The sequence below is a fragment of the Tetrao urogallus genome, assembly GCF_951394365.1.
Source record: "Tetrao urogallus genome assembly, chromosome: 1".
Classification (NCBI taxonomy): Eukaryota; Metazoa; Chordata; class Aves; order Galliformes; family Phasianidae; genus Tetrao; species Tetrao urogallus.
The window spans coordinates 92409526-92436569 of record NC_136813.1 but is presented as its reverse complement, the minus strand read 5'-3'; the positions used below and the strand labels follow the sequence as shown (position 1 = coordinate 92436569).

The window sequence follows — 27044 nt, the reverse complement described above, 5'->3', positions numbered from 1 at the left end:
AACCCCATTATTAATCACATTTGAGTCAGTATGTCTTTAAATATTTGCATGGAATGACATGATAGCTACATAAAGGAATTAATACCAATATTCATAGTAGCAAATTATGCAAAATATAATGTGTAAATTTCTTGGCAGTTTCAAAATCTGGAAATAGAGCTAGGAGCTCTTTAGCTTAGCTTTCACTGGGCAATACATCTGCTGATGGAGCTGTTCAGTTACTCCATATCACCACAGTGATTTTTTCAAACAGACTTGTCAAAAACCAGTATACTTCCACCTCAGAATCCCAAATGACAAAGCCCAAAGATCTTGTTGCTTTGCTCAAGTTCTCCTTTACTTCACTACATCTCCTTCCTCCTGATTTATATTCCTACATATAGACTTTTATTAGGTTAAATCCTGAAATGAAAAGATGATATGATTATTCCATAGGAGCTTCTTGGTGAGGGCAGTCTTGGGTTGAGTACTATCATGCGAGATGAGTTCACAGACAAGTGCTGCTTCCCCCAGAAGCTTTTGTGCTCAGCTTTGTGAGGAATGTAGGACAGTGGGGTTAAACAGGACAGGAGGACAATCAACACCTGAAAGTACCTATTCCCACAAAAGGATGGGCTGAAACAAAGGCCAATGCTGACTGAGGAATCCTGCACCTCTCCAACATCTGTGAGAACACAGCTCGGTGAAGAGAGCCTCTGGAGCTGTTCAAGAAGTTACATTTTTTCAAAGGGTGAAACAGCAGAATGAGGTGCTGGTACCCCCAGACACATTATCTGAGCTGTGGTTGTATGTTTGGCTGGGAGCTTTTTGAAGGAAAACAGCAAAACACAAATGAACTTGTATAGAAGGTCACCTCCACACAATCCTGAGCTACAGCTTGCATAAGTGCAGAGTGAACACACAGCTCTAACTACCTGGCACAGCTGTGTTTGCTTCTCATTTAGCCCAGGTGTCAATAGCCTTTGGGAGCAAGAAGAAAATCAGTGGAGAAGATGGATAGCAGGGCAGTATGTGGGAAGACACAAATACGACTGACAGAAGAAAATAAATTCTTGCATGCATTAGTTACTTTTGGTTTAATGCAGGAGTAAATTTAGTCTTACATCAGAAATCATTTGAAATATGTGGCAGTCTCCCTAACCATTTTGTCAAAATTGTCTTTTCCCTCTAAGCAGCCTTTCAGGACTATTATTGCCCTGCTGATTTTCACATTTGGCCAGGCTGATTTCCTGCTGAGGGCTGCTGCTGAAATCTCCATCTCTCTGATCCTTACAGCACCTCTACCAGTCTTGTCACTCAGCTGAGGATCAGTTGCAAGAAGGTGACCTGGACTAAGTTAGCACTGGGAGAAGGAGACCACCACATGTGCCAACCAAAGGGAGCCAGATCACTGCAAGAAGTGCCTGAATTGCTTCTCCTACGGGAGCTGTAATCATTTAAAGTCTTCTTCCTAACACATTCACAACATTTCTTGCTAGTGACCCAGGTAGAACAGAACTTCAGAACCTATGCCAGAACATGAAAATGTAGGAGCAGACACAAACCATACACTGTTTTTCCAGGGCTAAAGTGGCACAAAAACCAGAAATTCAATACCAGAATTCTTCATTAGAAAATACACCAGGATCTGCAGATACTACACAAGCCCATGATTTTTACTGTTCTGATTCATAAATCAGTGATTTCCATCCCAATGGCAAATAAAGGATTTATATTTGAAAGCATATTTAGGATTTATTGGCAGGATTTGTGTTGTAAAGGCATGGAAGGATTTGTAAATTTAATTTTTCACTTATAACGCTTTTGAGGATTTTTGTGTGGTAAATCCAATTAATATAATTTTAATATGATTAAAAATCAGGCAATTCTGCTCCCCAAGTTTTGAACTTTGTTGTATCCTCTCCATCACAACCCACTAGAATAGTGAGGAGGCCCTGCCACTGAGTGAGGATGTCTGGACAAGCCTCACATCCCTACTATGGAGATGGCAGACAAAGACCCTGGCTTCCAGCCAGGTGGATACTGATTAAGAAACATTAATGGCAGACAGGTCCTTCACTTTAGTCTCACTAGCTCCTCTGTTTGCTCATCACCACCTCCACTAAGACCTGAGAAACAAAGGCACTTTTACCCCATAAAGATCAATGGGAGGCTGTTTCCTCTTACTCACCCAGCTGCGTCCTTTCATCCCAGCTCAGCTGGCTGACCTTGGGGATGGCAGCTACCAGGGATGGAAAGTATCTGGTGGGTGATCAACCAGCAGTTTGGGACACACCTGTGTGCAGAGCATAACTGTCTCCATCCTGACAAATCCCATGACACCTCCCTCAAAGTTTTGACTCTGATGGACCGTTCTGCATCTATCTCTGTCTGTGTCAGGGCACCCCAAAACAGAGCTCACAGTTTTCACAGCACTGCCCTGCACAGTCACATCCTCATGCTAGAAAGGTTCATGCTTGAGTAATGATGCTACCTTCAAGTTTACTGCTACCCAAGAGATGAGGACCCTGCACCCCAGTAATCCCTGAAGCCCCAGCATTACCAAGGTTGAGCTGCTACAGTACATTACCTTTGCAGGGTTTATTTTGAGGACCCAAATTCATTTAGATCCTAACCAGATTCAGATTTTGGAACTGCACTGCCCGTAGGTGTTTGTAGTGAGGGGCGGCAGGGCTGCTGCGTGAAGTGAGACTAGGGCTGGATGTGCTGCGAAGGAACTGTGGCATGTGGAAAGGAGCTATGCAGGAATAAAGAAAAAGCATGTATAGGAAGGAGCGGCAGAGGAGCTGCTATGGACTGGTCACAGCCTCCACTGCCCAGCCCTCGAGCTGTGCTGCTTGAAGAGATGAGTGGAGGAGCTGAGAATGAGAACAGTTCAGCTTAGAATAAAAGGCTGGTTATGTGGAAGGTGTTTTCAGTTTTTATCTTTGTTTCTCAACATTTTACTCTATTTTTAAGTGGCAACAAATTATAGCAGGTTGATTCTGTTTTGCCCATGATCATAGAATCACAGAATCATTAAGGTTGGAAAAGACCTCTAAGATCAACAACCAAGCCTAACCCATCCCCACCATGCCCACTATGATGGTGACCGGTGAGTGATCTCCCTGTTCTCATCTCAGCCCATGAGCTTTTCCATCAGACTTTCCCATTTCACTTTCTCCACTGTCTTGTTGAGGAGGGCAGTGCAGGAATAGGTGGGTGGGTGGCTAGCTGTCAGCCATGGTTATTGCCAGCACTTTTACTTGTTAACCTAATTATGAGTTTACATCTTTTTACAGAAAAACAACTGTCACCCTCCTCAAGATGCCTGAAACAGCTGATGCAAGACAGAAGAATCCCAAGTACTTGATTCTTCACAAGAAATGAGCTGATTACAGTAATGTTAAAAACAACCTGTGTCACATATGCACTTGGATTTCAACTAGTGTCTGTTTTCTGCATTCAGATTTACCCATTGGTTTCAAAGTCTCTTGGGTCAGCAGTTAGAATGTCCTGTTTCTTTTCAAACAGTGAAAGTGACTTTTACAGAAAGCAAATTCCAGTGTTAGGGCCAGCTGTCTGGAGGGTAAGATCAGGGACTGAGTACATTTACTGTGTAAGACCCTGGCAACTTGCATCTGGTAAAGATTTGCACAGAGATGCAGTAATTGCAGCAAGGGACCAGATACCAGGAGAACTGGATTATGTGTGGTGATACAATTCCACCTTTTGTTCAGTTAAAATATTTAGACAACTCACTTCATTTCATGGTGCCTCATTGCAAACACAGGGGGAAAAATGATTTTCTGTTACCTCCAAAAGGAGCTGTAAAGCAGTATCTGGTTCCCAGCAGCTTTGAGGTAGAGAACAGTATAAAATGTGGAGGTAATTCTGATTTAATTTCACTCCTAAATTCTGTCAACGTGCATCCAGTAAACAGGGAGTGTGCTTTATTATGACTAACAGTACCACAGGGCTTCAACTGAGGCTATGAACTTACTAAGCCAGTAAGGAAAAAAAAACAAAAAAAAGAACACACACACACACACATGCTCATAGAGTCGGGAACACCTGATTCCTTTAAGGCATCTGCAGGCCAAACTGACAACAGACTGCCCAAGGCGGCAGTGTCAGAGCCAAGAATTTACCTACAGTTTTCACTAGTAGGTTGCCCAATAATTCAATCCAAATTTTGTCCTTGGTACTTTCACAAAATGAACCCAAAGGAAATCCCAGTATTAGCTGAGATAATTCTGATGAATCACAAAAACCATGGTATGGCTGGAACATGTGTTTCTCTCCCACGCATCAGAAACAGGGATGTTGCAGAAAATCCCCAACAAACCATTGGCTTGGTAAAACAATTAATTACTGACCTTATAAAGGTTTAACAGGATACAAATCCTGCTAACAGAGCAGCAAAACGTACAATTAAGTTTTATCTTCTGATAAAAAAACCTCATTTGTGCTAAAATATTGGATGATTTATATTTTCCATTTCAATAGATCGTTTAAGATTCAACAGATTGCTGAATAAATTGTTTAAATATGCAAATTGTCTGGGCATTTTGTAATATTTCTCCAAGGACTTTTTCCCTGTAGTTTTCACCAGATCATGCAAATTGCTAGTGATTCAAAAAAGGGAACATATTATATTTTAATTGACAGGGTGTTTATTTCAGCTCCAGCTCTTTCACAGTGAGATTTTCCCTCACAGATAACTAGAAACAGATGACCTCCAGGAAAACCCATATTCTGTGGGGCTCATGACAATACAGAGTATTGGGAGAGATGGAGCACAGGAAATTAAGTGTTTTACATAGATAAAATGAGCTGACTCTGGAAATACAAACAATATTAAATTGCAGTATATAGTGTGCCTGTACACCTAATTTCCATGGTAAGTAACGAGCTGTAATAGGCATTCATGCATTCATTGCACAGCATCCCCAGAACTCATTCTGCCCTTCCCCATGTCTCACGCAGAGGCAGGCAGCCTCCATTTGCCAGTGCCCAAGGGCAGCTCTGCCAAGGCAATGCTGGGTTCCCCACTACGTTAGTGCTCACCCACCCTTGGCTTCTATGAAGCTTCAGTTCCATGAAGCACTCTTAACTCGATGTTTAGGGAATCTACTTCTTCTAAGAGCTACAAAAAGGAAAGGAGGTTTTCTCCTTCTTTCCCATAGCTGCCTCCTGAGCCTGCTTCTTTGATTACCCTAGTTAACCAGCAGCCCAAAATCTGAACCTCCAGGCCGAAAAGAAAAATAAAAGACAAAAAAAGACAGCTTTTTCCTTAATGATTTATGCACTGATTTCATTTATTCACTTCCTGGTGAAAAGGGTAATGCATTTGTTATTGCATTACAGAATAATGTCAGACACCACTTCTTTTTTTCCTGTTTTCCTAAAGCTCCGCTTCTGCACCAACCTAGAAAGCAAGTAACAAACGCACTCAGTCCTCGTTAGCCAAATTGTTTTCCTAATACGCTTTGCTGAGAAACAAACCCTACTGAGGCAGATTTGAGAACGCTGTTCAGCATAAGCTCAGTTCCCCAGTGATCCACTTCAATCAGAATCTGAAAAGAGCGATGCCAGCCCTGCAGCATGGTGTGCACTCTGTTACCTCATGCATTATTTCAGTATGAAATATTTATAAACGGGAGAAAAGGGGCAGGCTTCATCTTCAAAAACTATAATGATTTTTTTTTTTTAAATGTACGAGCACAACTTGTAAGAATCTGCAACTTGTTTGACATCCTGGGCTTAATAGACCAGTCCCCACTCATCCATACGAAAGGAGCCACGATTTCACCTCGCTGATTTCTCTTTAAAAATAGAACCTGGAATAAGCAGATATATTTTTATATACAGCTAATTTTGCTTTTAAAAAAAAAACAGAAACGTTAGCTCTCCACAGTACACACGCAAATCTTTTTGTAGAAAAACCAACACAGTACAGTAATCATCTTTCCCCTGGCAGCAGTTTGTATACTGCAATTAAAATGGTGGTCGCAGTCTTTGTGTCATGCTGTCACAAAGCTGGTCCTTGGAAGCCCTCAGGGGACCGAAGGAAGAAGATCTGACCACTGAAGGGTCAAACCAGTAAGCCCATAACACAAAGCAGTCTGGAAGACGTCACTGACAGGTAGATCTCCTCGCTCTACCAGATTACACCCGTAAAACGTAACTCCTGTTTTAGCTGGAAACCAGACAAAACAGCAGAAGGTAAATGGATCCCCTGGGGCACTGGGGTTCTGAGCAAGGGCAGCAGTCTTGCAGCTTGGAGGACCTGGGGCTGAAGAGCACAAATCTCTGCAAATTAACCTTCTGTCTGACGTGTAACTCACTAATGAATTCTGCAGAAACAGTTACACAACTGACCTGCTCTCCGTAGTGCAGATAAAGCTTTACTCTTTTTTACCTGCAGATTTAGAATATTTACCAGTACACAGCTAATTGACTCTCTGGAGAACAAACCCAATTCTGCTTCCTTTGAAACATCAGGTATCTAATAATGGTTGTGTGGCATCTTGCAAGCAGGAAAACAGAGGTTGTTACTACCCATCATTTCTCAGGTCATCTTTTTAGGGAATAACTAGCTACTTATATTTTCACTAAATAGGGTGTGATTTATTTATGTATTTATTTATTATTTGGCAAAACAAAAGGTCAGCTGACTCTTCTTCCATTCCACCCCAAAACACATCCTGTTTCTGTCACTAGCTAGCCTATGCCTTAATTTATATTTCCTTCAAGCCTTCATTATAAATAGACCTCTACGGAGGTACTGTGTGTGCAGATACTTATAAATGCCAGAACCACTGTGACTCCAGCCCAGGGGGCCAAGAGACATGCACAGAGCTGAGCTGAGCAACGGAGAGTGCTGCACAGCCTCTGCCATCTACAAGAACAGCTTTCCGATGGCATGCACGACTCCCAGATGTCCTGGTTTAAACAGATTGTAAAAAAAAACAACCAAAAACCAAATAACAAACAAACAAAAAACCTCCGAAAGTTAAGTCCACTGAGGATTCTGAACATTTCTTACATGAATTATCTGTGGAATTATAAATTCCAGGCTAGGTAGCTTCTCTGTTTAAGCATCAGGACAAATGCACTACAGACAGCGCATTTGCATGCCTCTGCCAAGAAGATAACGGGACACCACTACAATGAGTTGCTAAAAAGATTATGCTTTATTAAAGGTAGCTGGTCTGGTTACAACCACATATCTTGGTATAAGGAATTTTTCAGGAAATCAAGCATTTGTTCCTGTTGAAGCCATTTTCCCCATCTGCAGTCATTACTCCCCTTTGGTCACTCATTCCTTGAGTATTGTCTGCCTGACTGACAGGTACTGCAGGGAGAGGCATTATTTAGAAATAAAAGTCTATTCCTAATGTATTTCTATCTTACTAGATGTAGCCTTACCAACAACACAAAAGGCTCCATTTCACTCAGTGCAGCACAGGCTGTGCTAAACCTACGCCATCTGGTGCAGAGGCACACAGTAAGTACCTATTTAAATTTAGAGAGTAGCTACAGTATGACCTACAGATCTCAGCAGTAGATGATCATGTCTGAGCAACATTATGTGCTTCCATTATCACCCTGCCTTTTAAATGGAGCCCTAAAGCTGACAGCACATTAGCTATTTTTGCAAGCGTTGTCTTATTACACATTGCCTTCTTCATGGCACCATAACTAATTCACTGGAAACTTCTAGACATGGACTATAGTTTGCAATATTCACTGTCCTGTTTCCTGACATTAAGTTAATAAATTCAAAATGTAACAGCTCTACATCAAAGTACCTCTCTCTGAGCCAAACTGCAGTCTTGCTTTCAGTGTATGACTTTGCTTCAGGTTCTGAATGGAGATTACGGTGATTTTTAAATGTGCTGCTTAAGGGAGGCTTGAGACATCCAAGGGAGCTGTAATAAAATATACCTCCATGTGATTAGTTCAAAAATTGCTGCTGGTCTTTCAGCAGAAATGATTTGATGCTTTCAGTCCACTCCAGAATTGAAAGGGATCCAGCTCCCAACAGCCGTAACTGGCCATTAAGCCACCATAACGCACTCCAGTCATGATGCTGACCAGCCAACTCAGCAGTAAGGCTGAAAAGCAAATGCCATTTCTGTTCAGGTGGAGGAGGAGAGGGTAGCATTACCACTATGGAGGTGATAGCCCTCTAATCATGGCCACATCCCATGAAATACAGCATGAAACTTTCTGCTGAATTTGCTAGGAGCTGGACTGGGACCCAGGCTACAGAACAAGCAGTTTTCAAGAGAATTTCATTATAAACAAAACCAAAAAAGAACTAGTCCACATGGTTTACAGCAAAGCCATCCAACCTCAGCATAACCACTTGTACTTATGAAATAAACATTACTGTAAAAAACACTTTGTGCCTTGTCAGACAATTCAAGAAATGTTACATCTTTAGCAGCTAATGCTTCCTCCTTATGACCAGTTCCTTGTGAGAACCACAACAGGCCATCCTCTCCTGTTGTGCTGACCTGGCTAGAGAAAAATGCTTCCTCCTCCTCCTCTTCCTCCTTGCTAGCTGGGTGAGGTGCTGGTGGGAGGCCGTGCATTTGGCTGCTCACCTTTGTGAGGCACTGGTGAGTCAGGCATGTAGAGAAGTGAGCTCCCTTTCCACACACTGCTCATGCAGGTGGTGAGCCAGGAATCAGGCAGAAGGAGGAGCTGATTTATAAAACAGCTCCGGACAGTTTCTCATTTCCCCAAACCAGATCAGGCTTCCTGCAGAAGGATTAGGTGGCTAAGATTCCTCCACCACCCCTTTCTGTTCCCACATTCTGTGAATTGTTCCACACCACAAAAGAAACATCCCTGGGAGCGGGCTGTTATCCTTGGAGAATGACAACTTCTGGCACTCCTTTCCTGCCTCTCTTTGAACACAAAGCACCTCCAGAAGTAGTAGATGTGCTCCACTATCACTCTACATTTCTTGTACCTGCCTGTGGAGCCCTGCCACCTCATCCACAAGCTCCTGAAGACCAGCTGTTACTGTGGTCTAATTCAAATAATACAGAAGAAACCAAACATTTCATTTGACAAAGCTATTAAGTGGCGACAAGCAGGAAACAACCAGCTTGCCACGAAATAATTAAATGCTTTGAGAATTTAAAAAGAAGTGTAACAGTAAGATTACCCTGACTTTTGGTGGGAAGGCAATGTCTTCTTAGAGATAGATCTGTGGAGCAAACAACGGGGAAGGCAGCCCCCTTCAGCAGGCAGTCTATGGACAAATTTCTACGGCCCATTTACTGCATGAAGTTGGAAGGTACAACATCCTGCTTCATGTATGCCACAAAGACACTGCACTGATACCAAACTGCTCTGATGAATGGGCTCCAACCATCACTTCTGCCTATGTAGTTCAGAGATTAAAATGGCACACGTGAACAATGCATCAGCCATTGCTGTGCACATGGACCAGAAGCATTTATTACCAATCCGGTTCTACAGCCTCAACGAGATTCCTACTGACTTCAGGATAAATCAAGTTGGCATTTTCAGGACCTTTGCAAATCTGTTTTCAGACTGTAGAAATTAAGACTGAGACAGACATATAAAGGCAGATTAATTTTTTCAAAGACGGTCTTGAAAATAACTAGCTAAAAATGCAACTAAAAAAAATCCTATTTCATAGCTTAAATATAACAGCGCTATGAAAAATATGCTAAGTAGCTTAAGAGAATGAATATATTGTTACTGAAATCTATTTCAAACAGGATATACCTTATTTTCACTCTCATTTTGACCTTTATTTGAGAAGATGCCATCAAACTCCAGACAATTCCGACAACTGAAATGTGGCTGTAGATGGCTACAAGCTGTTCAGAAGGGACGTGCAAGGAAGGAGAGGAAGAGGCTTTGCCCTCTACATCAAGGAAGGAATGGAGTGTGAAGAGCTGTCCCTTGCCATGAGCAAAATGAAAGATTATGGGTGAAAGTTAGAGTTAGACGCAACAATGGGAGCCTTGTGGTTGGTGTCTACTACAGGCTACCTAATCAAGTGGAGCCTGGTGATGAAACCTTTTTCCTCTTGGAAGCCAACAGACAGTGGGCTGCATCAAAACAAGCATGGCCAGCAGGGTGAGTTAAGTGATTCTGCCTCTCTAGTCCATGCTGGTGTGAGTAAAGTACCACATCCAGGTGTGGAGTTCTCAATAAAGGAGAGGCATAGACCTGTTGAAGCGCATCCAGAGGACAGCCACAAAAATAACCCAAGGGATGGAACACTTCTACAAGGACAGGCTAGGGCTGTTCAGCCTGGAGAAGAGAAGGTTCAGGGAAAATGGGTGAGCAACTGTTCAATATCTAAAGGGGATCTTGCTGAGATGAAATTTTTCCTAATATCCAGTCTGAACCTCCTCTGGTGCAACTTAACACCATTACCTCTCATCCTATCACTGCAACCTGGGAGAAGATGCTGATCCCCACTTCTACAACCTCCTTTCAGGTAGTTATAGAGAGCAACAAGGCCATCCCTAAGCCTTCTCTTCTCCAGACCTTAGAATTTTGTGTGTGCACGTGCATGTATTTTTTTTCTTTGAAAGGAACAAGAAAGAGCCATGCTGCTCAGACTGAAAACTCAAGAAATAAGAACACGAAAGTCAACGTACACAAAGACATTCAGTTTTCCAACTCTGGGAAGTTTGGAAAGCAAGCACTCCAAAAGCCAAGAGTGACTCTGGATGCCCTCTGCCACAGGAGGCCAACTGCAGAATGTCTGAGTTTTCTGTGACTTCCCAGTGCCTCTTCTGTGGAAGTGAGCCTCTTGCCAGATGCATAAAAATGGGATCTGAAATCCCTAAGCACTTCTGAGCAGAAAGCTGTAAAATCATTTGTTATGTTTTTAATTAAGTTGCATAGATCATCTCTCTCTGTATTGTCACCGAATTCCTGAAATACCACCAAAAAAAGACATTTAATTAGAATGCTGAAATTTTTATTGCAATTTCTGAACGTATTAACATCACAGGAGAGGGACTGTCATTTATGTTCAAAAAAGTTATGCCACAGAGAAAATGAAAAAAGCATCCCTGCACTATCTTGCTAGGTGTTGTTTGCCCTGGCACGGAGGTACTACTTCTGCAAGCAAAAGGCATAAGCTGTTCTACGGCCCTTCAGCTTCTATTTTGAGCAATCCAAATAATATTTCATCTGGCACCAGCTGTGACATTTTGATTGTAATCAGCAACAGCTGGAATGAGGCCAGCAACATATTTCACATGAGCTAGCTGCCAGCATCAAGACCTGATGAAGAATTTTGGCTACCAATAGCCTGAGCCACTTACAGCTCTGAAATGTTTCATACCAAGATCAGAGAGGGGCTCTTATGCACTACTACAAGCAATATGCATTAAAGGCCAAGTTTAAATCTGTATAGAGCTGTACACGCCCTTACACATTGAAAATATCTCTGCTAAAGACATACAAATGCTGTAACCCCACTGCTTCATGAAAAACATGTAATTGCAACCTGTACTACAAAGTACACCGAAAAGGAACAAATTCATGTTACAGAACCCCCCTTATATACGTCATCTGAGATCTTCAAAAGTGCATTCATTTAAAATGTATCTTTGTCACACACAAACACACACACACATATTTTCAGCCAGGAATTTTGCATTTGATTCCTCGAACCTAACTGGCATTGGAAAACGTACAGCACAAGTACTAATCCCCAAAGAACTTTGCTGCAAACAATCCTCATTACACAGTAATTCTTTGCTGCCTCTACTTTCTGACGTGTCAGCCAGTTCTTAATTCTTTTAACTTTTTAATGAAGGAGTAGTTACACAATGGCATCATCCCATGAAAGGTCACAGATCTTTCCCCAGAGAGCACATCCCTGGCACATGGCAGGGAGGAACACAATGGGATCCTGCTCACAGGGATAAGCAACTGTGGTACAAACACGTTCTGCAAAGATGGGGCTCTCAGGCTAAGAGAAACAGCAGCGTGCATTTTGAGTAGAGGAGAAATACTGCAGGAATTCTAGAATTTCCTCTGAAGAGGTCTCTGCTGGCAGGGACATGGACAGCAACAGCTCCCATACAAGGACACAGTCAGGTCTGTGCTGGGATGGCCACGCACATCACTACAGCACAAGAGACACAGCGTGATCTCTCCTGGGGAACAGCTGCACTTTCCAGGCCAAACTGTTTTTATTTTGGCTTCTGGGCCTGTTTAGAGCTGCTAGAACAGAAGAGCACGAGCCTGGTGAGGAAGCTTTTCCAAGCAAGGTGCTCGCTGCCAAGGCTTCTGTGTCGCTGCAGACACCATGAGGGCCTTCCAAGCCCTCTGGCAGGCCAGGCAGGTGGATAGAGACAAAAAGTAAAACAAGCAGGCTATTTTGTGAGAAAGCAGCAGCTGAAAACTTTATAATAAAACAGGACTGAAAATACTTGGCTACCAAACGAGGGTCACTTTGAAGTTCAGCCTCAAGCAACTTCCTAAGTAGGTTAGACCATAAAATCCAAAGCATAAGGCTTAAATTGACAGGGAGAGAACCTCCAATCCCCGTTTTATGGCTCAGGCCCCCGGTCAGATGGGCTTGTGTTGCTCTTGGGAAACCAGTCTGAGGATTTTGCTGACACTACCGAGAAAAAAAAGTGCTTCTCAAGCCTGAGTACAGTCAATGGAGCACCAGGAACCCTTACTGCCACGGAGCTGGTGCAGATCTCTCCCGGACAGGCCAGAGATAGCCCAAATGATGTTGCTGGCCAGTTATGGAGGACAATCTTGTACCTCCTCTCACAGTGCACTGTATTTTCAGCCAGTGTAAATCAGTGCAAATCAAGTGGCTTGACAATTTTGTTCACTTAATTGACAGATTGCACCTCCTGATACAAGTTGAAAAAAATAGGACAGTGAGAAAAATAGAGCGACAGCCATAGCGGTGCTACTGGCGATTATGAAGGAGCCATTCTGCCAGTTATTAAAACCATTCAAGTGACAGATAACAGTAATATATCTTCTGACTTGTTTCACAGATCCACACACCCTGGGTTTTCTGTGAGCACAGCAAGTGTTGAGCCTAGAAAAACAATGACATCTCATTACAAAGCCCTATCAGCACCTGAAACACAGATTAAATTATCAACACATAACAAGGCCAAAGTGAAAACCGTTCCCCAAGGCACAGTTCTCTCAGGTATAAACTATGGCTGCTAACTGACTTTCTAGGTACTGGTCTCACAAAGCAGATATTGCTTTTATGTTGCCTAAAAGAGGTACTGCATCTCTCCTCAGTGCCAAGAGTGTGTCCTGATGGAGTGGCTCTGGGAGACAACTGGGAAGGCACCCAGGAAGCAAGCTTGCCCTTTACCACCCACACGGTGCCAGTCTCTCAGGAGGGTCCCATCCCTACCCCTGCCAAAAGTCCAATCACTGGGCCGGCTCAACACAGCCCCAGTGACTTTCTGGATCAGCCACCAGGTGTCCCCATGGAGGAGTCACCTCCCCGCATTTTAAGCACCAAGAACTTCCAAGTAACACAATTTCCTCACAGAAGAGACAAGTCAGTCTCTGACAAGAGCCTAACCTATCTGCTGCAAGCTGCTGAGATAATCTGGGATTGCTGATAGCTCTGCAATAACAGTGCCTTTCTGGAAGGAAAGTGAAGCAGAATACAAACTTAATCAATGTCATCTCAAAACTACTTCACTGTAACCTTAGACAGATTTCTAACTACACAAACTGCAGGTGTTACTTCCCTTAATTCATTAAAATACCTGACAATCTAATGAATACTCAGTACTTCTTGGCTCCCAAGGGCAGCAGCCTCCCTGCAGCTTCCCACTACTCCCTACTCAAGCAGGTTCGCCTGGGATGGCACTGGAGGGGGACCACAGGGCTCTCCAGATGTGAGCTGGGACATCCTTCTGGGTAATAATTCATGGAAATGCAGAACAAATCTTCTCTTGTAGGAAGTAACAACACTCTCCTCTAAACAAGGACCAAAAACTAAACCAGAGTGACAAAGTTGCTCTATGACTTGCTAAATTGGAGTGATGCAAAGCAGGGCTGCTTATCTAGCTGCACACAGGCCAGCTCACACTCAGAGGTGACTCTGCCTGCCAGATAAACAATACAAACCACCCTCTGCTGCGCAAACATCAATCTGGAGGTCAGCTTGTAAACAGCCGCCGTCAGCTTGCCACTTCACAGGAACACAGGATAGAGTCCCTGTACCTACCAGCTGGCCCAGAGCATCAGAAGGTGTGAACAGCTCAGACCCCAAATTCTTACTTCTGTGGCTAATGCAAAAGGACCTTACTAGGTCATCAAAGCCTTTCACTGTGGCACCAGGCAGCACCAGCCATTTCCTGAGCTGGCTGCATGTCATCACACGTGCGTCTGGGAAGAAAAACTCACTGGGGTAGTGCAGGAAAAATCTCCTTTCCTGATACAGGATTTTAATTTGAAATAACTTGGGTTATAGAAGGTAATGACAATGTAAATTTACCAAATACAGATGTTAAATACCACTGCTTCCTTTTCAATTTCAGCTTATTATCTTATTTCCTTGATGGCAACATAATATCAGAAACACACAAAACACACAGCATCCCTGTAATATAGCAATTTTGAAAGTGTTACTGTCAAGATGACATTTTATTACATTTCAAGAAATATGCTAATTTGATCATGAGTTTCATTTAGCAGTATGAAGGCTCAAGAACAAATATGAATTGTGCTTTTCTTAAAACAATTTTAAATGGAGAAAAAAGCCATAACTTCTCAGCCAGCCCCTGTCGCCTTGAAGCTCTGTTCTTTTGCTCTCCTCCGGAATTTAATATCACATTATCTCTGCAAGGAGCCACATGAGGAAAGCAACACGAGGTAAGCAGACAGGCAATTCTGTCATCCATTTTCATAATTTCAATTTATGTAAATAGGCCATCCACTGCCAAGCCAAACACAGGGTTACCACAGTGGGCTGAATAAACAATATTAGCTTTCAGACAAGTAAATATATTAGCTATCATCGGACACAGCCTCACTGAGGTCTCCAGGGACAAGGAGCATGAGGAATAGCAAGTGGTCAGCACACTGCAGAGCTGTCAGCAAGCAGAAAGGCAGACAAAAATAACTGTTGTTGTCGAAATGTGCAACATTTGCACATGAGATGTTCTGATGGAACAGTTTTAAGGGAAGGTTGATAATTCCTCAGGTTAGATTAACACTACGTATCTCATTCACAACTGTGAGAGCTTCTGTGCTGAACACGGCACTGAAAGAACCCTCACATGCAAAGTCCCACTCTGCCCCAGGAGGTTTTCATTGGAATATACTCATCCATGACATATTCTGTGTCCAAATTCAGACATCAAGCTTTTGTTCCAATTAATCCAAATTCTACCCAGAGACCAAATAATTTGCCTTTGTTTGAGATCATTTATACTGCTTTTAGAATTGATTAGTCTATCCTAGGTGGATTGCAGGTGTGCAACACCAAAATGTTGTTTCTCTGCCTGACAGGATATTGCAAGTAGAAGACTGTAAGTGTTTTGAAATCTTTGGATGATAACACGCTACATAAGGGGAAAGCAAAGATGATTATTAAAAAAAAGTTGCATTTTTTTAATACGAAACACCACACTAGCAAAATTCTCACTACTCTTCCAGGAAAATCTCAAACATTCAAAGAGATATATTTCACCAAAGTCTTGTACAAAATATGATTAGTGCTGCTTTAGTTCCAACAATAATAAGTAAGTGTTAAATCTGTAATGGCTGCATATTTCCTTTCCTGCAGGTTTACATTTCCAAAGCAGCAGATGAGGAGAGTCCTTAAAGCTCAGGGACTTGCTGAAGGATTTGATCCAAACAAAAGAATTAAGAGCTGCTATCACGTAACATTTAAATACCGTCATATTGTAAGTGCTACTTGTAAGTGAGTAATTCTTTTTGGGTCTTTCCAATGCTTGCCTTCTGTCCCTGAATTCTCCTCAACATATTATCAGAGTGTTCCTGTTTTTTGTGTTCTCCATGAGGATTTGTTACAGAGGCATTGTGAAAGGAAGGAACACTGCTTACCTCCAGGTTCTGTCTCACCCGGCTGCTGGAAGGAAAAAAAACAAATGCACAGACAGCACAGGAGCAAACAGTACTGGGGAATCACTGATCAAACCAGCAGTAAAGGACAGAGCATCAGCACATACATTAGGGACAGAATTTTATATGTTATTCCTAGCCTGCAAACACTGGTGCCTTATGCAGCTGGAAACAGGGCAACAGTACCCTGGTTACGCTCTCCTTGGATCACCTTGACTAAGGACTGTATGAAGGACTGGGGTAGCAATAGCTTATACAGTCCCTTTATGCTTCAACAGCAGTGCAGGAAGACCACAAGGTACCCCAATATAAGGTTCACTGCATCTTGGCCAATGAACAGATGATGTTTTACACTAGAAGATCCTTAGTATCTCTGGCATTAGTTACAAACTGTACCACAGTCCTCAATAAAGAGAGAACCTAGAACATTCAGCATTAAACCAAGCCTCCCTTGTGTGCAAAAGGAATAATTCCATTTAATAATAGCTGTAAAAACCTCTTATCTGTGTGAAAGAGCCAACAGAGGGAGGTAAGATGATGTAGCATGCCTGCTGTCTATGGTATTAGTGCCTCGCCATCTCATACTAAACACACATTCTGTAAGAACCCAGCTGTATCTTGAGTTTTTACAACCATAAATCATTAAAAAAAAAAAAAAAAAAAAAAAAGAGTTTTATGATAGTGTAAGTTATTTGAAATGTAAATGTCATTACTTTTTTTTTTAATGGAGAAAAATCATTAAGAAAACTTCACTGAATTTCTAAAGATTATATTAACTATGGAATTTCCATCTAGCTGTGGTTATAAATCTCAAAGGAACTTGTGACTGCCCTGTGAATTAGTAGCTCATTTCCTTTAAATTTTAATCGCTCACATGCTCCAAACTTTGTTTCTGTCTCTTAAAGAGGTACATTTAAAATCAAAATGAGAATTTATCTTTCTAGGACAATACAGTTCAAACACGGAACGAGTGCTACAGCTTTTATTTGGACTAGTAGCAACTACACTGTGCACTGCATCATACGGCCCACTTGTCCAGTTTTTGACCCAGAAGTATATTCATTAATAACTGTGCTCTCAGTCAGTTTGATATTACTACAGGGAAACCAGTACAAAATGGAACAGAGTAATCCTCTGAGAATCCTCCAAACTCTGTGAAATCTCAGAATTAGCTAATAAAACAGAAATTTTTCAGCTGAGGGTATAGAAGGCACGCATGTATCTGAGAAATGCAGGGAGCTAGTGCAGGGAATGGATTAGTCAGCTGAGATGGGATTTGTCTTGCGTACTTTCTGACCCCACCACAAGTGATGCACCTTGATAAACGGCATCTGAAGTGGGAACGAGGGAGCATGGAGTGGCAGAGAACATTGAGGAAACTGTGGTGGTGGACAAAAAAAGTGTTTTTTTTTTCCTTCTGACAGCTGGATTCAACAAGGCACCTAAGTTTACAACTTGCCCCATTAGAACCAGCGCGTGGAGTCCCCTCTGAAGTACACAGTGATTAACTATTGACTTCAACAGGATGAATTTGCATCCACTCACTGCCTTGAAGTTATACATGCATTTAACTACTTCGTTGAACTGATGCCTAGCAGACTATCAGAACTTTCTTGAAAGCTTTGGATGTACAGATGACTGAACAAAATGACAGTTTCTTATCAAATGTAGGGATATATCCTTCTCCTCCTGGATGAAGGGAAAAAAAAAAAAAAATGGAGAAGGGATACAAAATAACAGACAGAAAAAAAAAAATCTTACAAAGAACAGTTCACTTCTGATGGATGTACTCTTCCAGGTCAAGTCTTTAGATAGGTCTTACTAAACGCTAGGAAAATATTCACCTTTTACATGACCAAACCTTACAGAAAAATCTTACAAGCTTCCAAAACAGACCACTGCAAGTGATAAACACAAAATTATCTCACCTTTTCGCTGAAAATACATTTTAGAAACAAACAGTGAAATAAAAGAAAGTTAATTGTGCTGAATCCCTTAGGAATGTTTATTTCCTCCACTCCAGCGAGTCTTCTGGAAGTCACAGAAAGCATTTCAGTGATTTATACCATAATGCATCCATTTTCAGTTCAAACTCTAGCAGTCTTTGAAACGATGTAAAACAGATGATCCACAGAGATGTCAAGAACTCAGAATCATGCTAACCTTTTTTCTCACTAATAATAGAACATGCATGTTTACAAAAATCTCCAGTTTTCATTAAAATAATATTCTACTTCTGATGACTACATAATAAAAAACCAGCAACATAAAACTTCCAAAAACAAGCAGCCAAAAGAATTCAGTTTTTTTTAAAGTCCCAAACATTTATGAAAGAGTTACTCGGATGCCCTGTGCAAAAAAAGAAAAAGAGGTGGAAAATGTGAAACAGGAGCTATCTTTTGATACTTTCTGTTTGGCAAACAAAACAGGTTTTTTTCCATTTTAAGCTGCTTGTCACAACACAGAGTCAGAATTAAAAGCACAATGGGCTAAAGAAGAGACGCCCTAAGTTTTAAATGTGGTGTTGACAAGGGTTTCCTCTACATCCTTCATAAGAGCAGACACTGCTCTGGTCATAAATCTGATTGCACATTCTCTACTGAAGGATATGAGCTGGAACAATAGGCATGGAACAAAAAACAATGGAAGTTCAATCACTTTGCAAAGGTCACATTTCAACTATCAGCTCTTTCTCCAGCAGATCTTACAATGAAAACATGATCCTAGGCCTTTCTTTAAGCTGTAGTTTGTTAATCAACCCCCCGTACAGAGCAAGCTGGATGCCACCTCTTGCAGAGTTTTTCCCAGGCTGAAGCATGAATAGCACACTTCCATAGGCATGGCACATGTTAAAGACCAAGGATTAAAAGTCTGAACAGCTATCCCTCTCTTACTCAGAATGAAGGGAAATTGTTTTAGTCCCATTATTGGTGTCTTGTCCTCCTGGGTGACATGCTTACAGCCAGCCCAGTGCTTAAAAAACCATCCTCAGGCTCTGGCTCTGTCACCTAACTGTTTAACCTGCACTGCATGCTCTTTTGAGGAGACTCTCCTGACCAGAAGCCTCAACACAAGAGAAATAATTACTGAATCAGACTTTTATCTTACCTGCTGGCATTGTATCAGAAATTCCAGAGTCAGAGATACAAAATGTTAACAGTCAGGCAAAGAGCACTTTTCCATATAGTCAAGAAGTACTCCAATCACGGGAAATTTTGAACATTGCACTGATGAAGAGGAACCCATTTTTATTTTAAGCAGAATATCAAACAGCTGAAGTGCAGACATAGAACCGTCCCCAACCCATATGTTGCTTCACATATTTATTGTGGGATGCCTGAACGTATCTAATTTTAATTATTTGCAATATACAGTGAATACTAAGCTTCCTGATTTTTTTAAAACTCACTACAGAGTTTAGAGGCTATGCTACTCTTAACTCTTGAAATGTTAATTCTATCCTTCAGTGTGCTCCTCCTCCATTCCCACCCTCCATTTCATACTGCCACATCAGCTTAAGGGACACTCTTGCATGAAAAAAACTGTCATTCTCTGAGATCATCTACGTTTCTCACAGTACTACTGGATATGAAGTATTTCACATCAAATACCACACCTAGACACACCATACACGGTTTTTTCTTCAGCTTTGCAGGCTGAGGCCAACACGTGATTTTTACGCTGTTTTTTTCTGCCTCCTTTCCTCCCATTCTTTCTGTCTGCCTTCCTTCCTTCCTGGCTACACTGAGCAGCCTCTGGACTTTGGAGCTTCTGAGGAGTGCTGGGGTTTGAGGCTAGAGCTGAAGGCAGTAACCAGATGTCTCCAACTCCTCTGAGTGACAGAAGGTGAAACACTGCTGGTTGGTTAGTTACAAAGATATGTTTGCTGGAGGCAAATCTGGAGCAGGTTTAAGAGCAAACACACTGCAGTCCTCTCAGTCCCTTGCCCAGCAGCAAGCTGCAGAAGCAGATGCAACATGGGGAAACTGATAAAAGGTCAGTCACCCATGATTCAACAGGCATTGAAACTAGCTTCTGAAGACGAGGGGAATTTGTGTTTCTTGACTTCAAGAGCTAGGATGATGCCAAAGGCTGGAAAGGGCGTCCCAGTGCTACCTTTTGATGAGAAATGAAAAGCTGGGACCAACAGTCTGACCATTCGAGTGTTCCTGCATCTTTTCATTTATTGATTACAATTCTATTACATTGCCCGTGTCCAAACAGAAATCTGTAATTTGTCCAAGAAATACAGCGTTTTTAGAAGAACTAACTATTGAGCACTAGATGCCTAGAGAATAAACAGGAGGAAATGCATATGCATCAGATGAAATAATGTCAGTTTGTAATTAATGAAAACTAGTGGGAAGGGAAATACAGCTGGAAAACTAAGGCTGTAACAACTTGCTCTGAAAGGCTATCATGAAAAGCAGGAGGAGAAGGAGAAGGAAGGATGTGTCATTTTACATTAGAGATGATCATGAATTTACAGACCACAGATCTTGAAAGCTTACAGATTATACCTGAAGTCCAGCTAAAGGTGGTGTTATGGGACTTTTTACAGTCTTTGGAATCCTAATACTAGAGTGAGCTGATAACTCTGCATCTGTTCTTCATGTGCAGAAAGAAAAACAGGCTAATCACAGATGCACACAGCCTGGAGGATGTTTGCTGAAAACCTCATCTGACTGAAGAAAAAAACTCCCCAGTGCCCTAAAAAGATGGCAATTTCCTCAAATAGAAAAATCCAGAACCCTACATGGAATATCTCAGTGTTGAATCTCATTTTAATGAGTGAAGAGAGAATTAATCACTTAAAAGCTGAAAGCTGCCTAAGTATCAGTGATCGTGATCTAGTCACAGTGACTCTGTTTTAAAATTAGGATACACATTATTGGCTGGTGTTTCTATTCTGTTTGCACAATCATAGGCATACGAGTCTAGAAAAAGAAGAGTGAAAGGCATAAAATAAAATATTGAATTGTTTTAAAAAAGAACCTACTGTGTGCTGAAAGGTCCTTCCAAAACTGCAAGGAAAAGTTACTAGTATGTAGAAAAAAACATCCTGGAGAAGATAAAGAACAGGAACCTCAGAAAGACATGCAGAGGAGAAAAGTTAGTGATAAACAAACAAAGAAGCACTGAGAATCTCTAAAGAAGCAGATGAGCCAATAAAACACTAAAGACTACTAACAGTGTTTTAGACAATAAAAAGGCACTCTAAAAATAGCCATGCAGACAAAGTCCACTCTTCGGTGTAGGCAGCAAGATCAAAAATGATGATACTGGAAAACAAAGATACTGAAAGAACATAATGGTGTGGAACTATCAGGGCATATAGCTTGTTGGATTAAATCTCTAAAAGATTTCTAAACTCAGTTGTTCTCAGTAAGACACCAAAAGATGGCTCACTAGCAGTGATTTCCAGATTCCAGGGATTGTATCCTGCAATGTAAATTCATAGGTTTCTCATTTGGGGGTGAGGTGACATGAAACTTCTTCAGGAAAGCATGTCACATAAAATAAAGACCAACAGGGTGCCAAAACAGATGGCTATTGTTATGGAGCACGGTTAAAATCACAGTCTAAAGTCACTTGTTGTGCCATACCACTACATGCAAAGCTAGTAACTTCAGCAAAGAACAATTAGCAGGCTTAAAGTACCAGACATGTTTTGAGGACAGTGACTTACAAACTTATTCATGAGAGAAACTAGTAAATTCATTTATGTTTTCAGTGATGATCGTTTGCTTCAGAACAGATACTGAAACCTAGATGCTCAATTACAGAAAAAAATAATCCCAGAAAGACTTCTATCACCCCGTGCTCAGCTCTGACTGCCACATTTCCAGAAGGAAGTGAAAATAATGGAGTGAGCTCAAAGGCAGGCCAAAGAATTGACCCCTGGACAAATCTTACATGTGAGGCTGACAGAGTTCAATCAGCTTACCGATAAGGTTCAGAGTTGTCACAATGACTATTTAGGGCCACATTTCAAACTCACATGTAAGTTAAGAGCTGAGTTTAAGAATTTCAGCCTTCATTTCCCTGCAAAATTTCCCAGCAATGTTAGTAAATTAACTACAGAAGAATTTAGCAGGGCAGGTGGTCAATTCATTAACGCCTGAAGTTTTCAAAATGAGATTATGCATGTTTACAGAAGATACACCCCATGCAGCTTTTAGTGAGAAAAAAAAACCCAAATATGCGAAAACTATGGCTCAATCACCCAACATGTCAGATCAGAGGAGTAATAATGACTTCTGACTTGTCTTAGAGTTTATGAATTGAAGTACTTATCCATAAAAAAATGAGAAGAATGAAATACCTCCTTCAGGTCACACTGACAAACAGCGTTTGTAAAAGCCACTTCAGCATGCATACAGATACACACAAACCTTTCTAACATGCTAGTGTCACTTGCATTTCAGTTCTAACTCAACAGCTGTTTATGTTGGTTAAATAAGTGCACAGAAAAGTAGTGTGAACCTGGTGTTAAGCATGGTTTGAATATCTCAGCAGTCCTTCCAAAGAATCCCTTGATAAATCCCTCCCAGAGCATAGCTCTGACATCAGACTAGGCAAATGCCAGTGATGTTCATGGCCAGTGGGAGAGGAAATCCACTTGCTTTGCTGCTCTATGGGAAACTTCCTTCTTACAAATGATATACTGTGCTATCATGAGTATAGTAGCACTTAACAATAAGTGTAAAAAAACATGCACAATAGCATATCACTTACAAATGATATACTGTGTATCTATCATTCCTAACCATGTACGAACAGGAATGGAGCATATCTTCCCATGCATCTAAACAGGACAGCAATCTTGGATGGAGAAAAGAAAATTAAGAAAAAAGGATATATTCTCTAGGTGAGAGGAAAATAAAATCACTTGTTATTCTCCAAAAGTAATCAATATTAAATACATGCTTTCTTATTTCCAAAGGAATGAAGGATTCCGATGCTCCATCCTTATTTTATTTAATTCAGCCCAGGAACTGTCTGAGCCGCTTTAAATGCTGTGGATCAATTCTGTATTAAAATGCCATGCTATGCCTACTCCTTCAAAGTGCTAACATAATAAGCTGAAGGCAACAGTGACATATTCTACAGATACAAAGCCTGCAACAGAGGTATCTTTCCAGAAAAAACTACTGCCTTTGAATTCACTCCTTCCCAGGCACTGAGCAATCCACCTGACATACCACATCTTCTTTCTCTGGTTTCAGCTAAGAATGCAAACCGAAAATACAGAGAGTCATAGAATCAGTGTTATTGGGGAAGACCACTAAGATCATCTAGTCCAAGTGTCAACCCGTAATCACCATGCCCAATGACCATGTCCCTTAGTGCCACATTTATCCTTTTCACAGACTGCATGCTAATGGGTGAAGAAATCACTGATGAGGTTGACAAAAAACAAGGTCAGATGCCCTGTCTTGAAGAACATTTTGTGTTTTGTTTAGGTTCGTCCTCACATACAAATGAAATACTTACGGGTTTTAAGTTTTAACTTAAGTTAAGCCCAGAGCCTGGAGTCAGGTCAACTAGCACACAGAACTTTCTCTTCTTCCTCACCAATGCAGAGCTAACACCTGCACTGGAGACTAAGATTTTTATCGATACGCTTTCCTCTAGCCAAGAAATATTCATACCAACTCCATTTCACCTGCATTGGTTCTTCTAAGCACTGTGAAACATGCTATTCACACCACAGTGCTAAAGGATCAGATTACCCTCACCTTGAATCTATTCAGTAAATCTCATCAAGAGCCAAAGCACAATTTAGTGAAAACAAACAAGTCAATAAAAAGAAAAAAAAACGGTAAAGCAAAAAGGATCTAAATTGCAAGATATTTCAATAGCAGCTCAACTCAGGTATTGTAACAAGGCATTTCAACAAAAAATACAAGTTTTCTACATACAGTCCTCTTCATTTGAAGAGCTTGAAGCAAAGTTCTCAGCACCTGTACAGCTTGCTTTCAAAGGCTTCAGCAGCGTACACAAGTTAAGGACATAACATTCAATCTCAGCAAGTTTCTGGTATAAGCATGCCTCAAAAATGCAAGAAACGTGAGACCTTACAGCATTAACAACACTTGTTAGCAGCAAGGAAAGAAACAACTAAAATCCCCCAAACCAAACCCTGTCAGTGTTTATTGCCAAACATAGTTTCCAGCAACCTGAATTTACATCAAGTTCATGAACAGTGAGCATCATTTGTTCTGAAGAGCAAATATACTCACGAAAGGACATTCCCAATGTAAGCATAATATGAACAGCAGTAGGGAGCGGTCCCATCACAGCAGTAAGCCTTGCAGTCATTATCACACTGAGCCAGACAGTCTTCTGCTGAATAAAAATAACATTCATGCAGTCAAACAGCAGCAACAACAAAAAGCCATAGAATACAGCTTTAAAGAAAATGCAATCTAACAGTTTTATACAATCACAGGACTTCACTTGAGGCTTGGCCTGACCCCATAATCCAAATGGCAGCCAATTCCCTCTCATTCCAAATTTCAGTGAGAAGTTCATATTTAGATGCTCTGTGTATGCACATTTCGTAGCTGGCTGTATCAATCCCTTCTCATACTAAATTTAAAATAAAAAGAAAGCATTTCAAAATGTCAAGACACCACAGATTATCTTTCTGTCTTCCAATGAAGACTCCAGAGAACTACCTGAAGCCAAGCTGCCTCCCACACTGCACTGCTGGGTTGGAGAAGAGGGAAATGAAGCTGTCTGTGGGCTGGCTCCTGCCCCATGTCCCTGCTGGAGTGGTCCTGAGTGACACTTAGGGCTGCTTGGGGTTCCCCAGCCAGTGGCCAGCGCTGCCCTTGCTCTATACCAGATTGAGTGCCAGCTTCATCTCAGTGGGGCCCTGCCAGCCTAGCCCAGCCCCACTGCAGCCAGCTCTGCCCGCCACCATGCCAGGCTTTCTTGCCTAGGAAGCCAGAACTGTCCTCAGTAGCAATGCTCTTTGGGACTGATGAACAGCTCCAACTGTGAAATAACAGTAAGCAAGTTCTTTACAACTAAAGGATGTGGAAGGACACATTCTTTTATTTTAAAGTTCAATCTCCTGTTTGATAATCACTTTGTGGTGTTGCAAAGCCCTAGGCCATGTTCCCTAAGGTAAATGACAGATTTCTCCTGTCTCATCCCATGCTCTCCTTCTTGACCATCAAGAGCTCGCTCACTCTGATGACTCCATTAGCATTTGTAGAATCACAAAATCATTAAGGTTGGAAAAGACCACCAAGATCATCTTGTCCAACTACTATGCCCACTAACCACATCCCTCAGTGCCACACCATGAACACCTCCAGGGATGGTGACTGCACCACCTCCCTGGGCAGCCTATGCCACTGCTTCACTGCTCTTGCAGAGAAGAAATTGTTCTTAACACCCAACCTGAACCTCTGCTGGTGCAACTTAAGGTCATTCCCTCTTGTCCTGTCATCATTATCTGGGAAAAGAGGCTGACCCCCACCTCGCACAACCTCCTTTCAGACTGTTGTAAAGATCAATGAGGTCCCCCTGAGCCTCCTCCAGGCTGAACAAACCCCGCTCTTTCAGCTATTCCTCATAAGATGTGTTCCTGACTGTCATCCATTGTGGCCCAGCCTTTTCAGTGTGATGGGGTCTGGACAACCCAACCTCATCGTAGCAACCTCTGTGACCACCTCCTGCCCACAAGCTCCCAGCTTGCAGCAAGGCTTCTCTGCATGTGGCTGCACAGCGAGCTGCCTGCTCTGCTGATCCATCCTAACACTCATCATCTTAATTTCACACAACAGATTTCAGCAGGTCAGCTCCCATCACCTGTGCAGGATCGGAGACAAGCACCAAAGTGAGGGTGAGGGCAGGAGAGGCCAAATGCAGCTCTGAGCCTGTGCTCTCAACCTGAGCAGTTACCCCTTTTAAGAGAAGGGCTACACACCACAACGCGGCACGACAGACAGCCCCACCGATCTGCAGGCTAAGCAGAGTAGCCGGACATGAAAGCGACCCAACGCATTTGCGATCCAGGAGTGCTTGAAGCACTGCACGAGAGAGGGACGATGAAACACCTCTCCTAATTCAAGCAGCCCGCGCTCTATCAGCAACGAGGAGCCCTCCTTCCCGGGAAGTTACTGCAAGTGCTGAAGTCGGGCAGCGCTCGGGGTGCCACAGCAGCCCCCAGCAGTGCTCACCGGGTTACACGGGCCGTCCTTCCCAAACCTCCCGCACACTGAAACCAGTCCAGCCACGAGAGGCCTGGGGGGGGAAAGACCCCAGCACCTCCCGGCACGGCGGCTCCCCCCCGCGCTGCCCCCGCCCTCAGCTCGGACGGGCACCTGGCGGCCGTCCGGCGGGGCCCCGCATCGCCCCCAGCCCCTCCGCTCCCCCGGCTCCCCGATCCCGCTGACCTTCGAGAAGAAGGAAGAGGAGGAGGAGGAGGGTGGGCAGCGGCACCCCCCGCGCCCGTCCGCGCCGCCCCGCTGCCTCCATGCCGGCGGCGGGCGCGAAGCCGCCGCCCGCCCCGTCGCGGCGAGGAGGCGGGCCGGGGGCGGCGGGCGGGCGGGCGGCGTCGTCGGGCCGGGCCCGCTGCCCCCCGCCGAGCGGGGGCCGCCCCCGGGCTGGACCCGCGGCGCGCCGTGGGTGGTGGTGGCGGGCCCCCCCCTGTCGCGGCCCGGCCCCCGGCGCTTCCCCGCCTCCCCGCCTTTGTCCGCCCCGGGGCAGGGCTTCTCCGCGGCCGTCGGAGGGCGAGGAGTTGGGCCGCTGGCCGTCCCCGCCCGCCGAGCACCGGGAAGCTTGGCGGAGCTCTCCAGCCTCGTAAATGAAAGCTCCCAGCCCCCAGTTTTGTTTTGTTCTTTATCTTTTCCGCTGCCGGGATCAATAGTTACACCGTGCTTGGAACCACAAAGGCAGCGTCAATACACGGAACGTGATGTGCGTGTAAGATACCG

General features: G+C 42.9%; 1 protein-coding gene across 1 annotated transcript in view; it reads right to left on the bottom strand.

Moving 5' to 3' along the window:
• CYYR1 (cysteine and tyrosine rich 1) overlaps positions 1 to 26586 on the bottom strand; it is a gene marked incomplete at both ends in the record, with an annotated part of 55940 nt that extends 29354 nt beyond the window's left edge. Inside the window, 2 exons of the mRNA XM_079534125.1 lie at positions 24336 to 24441; positions 26505 to 26586. Coding sequence (XP_079390251.1) covers positions 24336 to 24441; positions 26505 to 26586 — 188 coding nt within the window. The remainder of the gene's footprint in view (positions 1 to 24335; positions 24442 to 26504) is intronic.
• Positions 26587 to 27044: the final 458 nt, after the last annotated feature.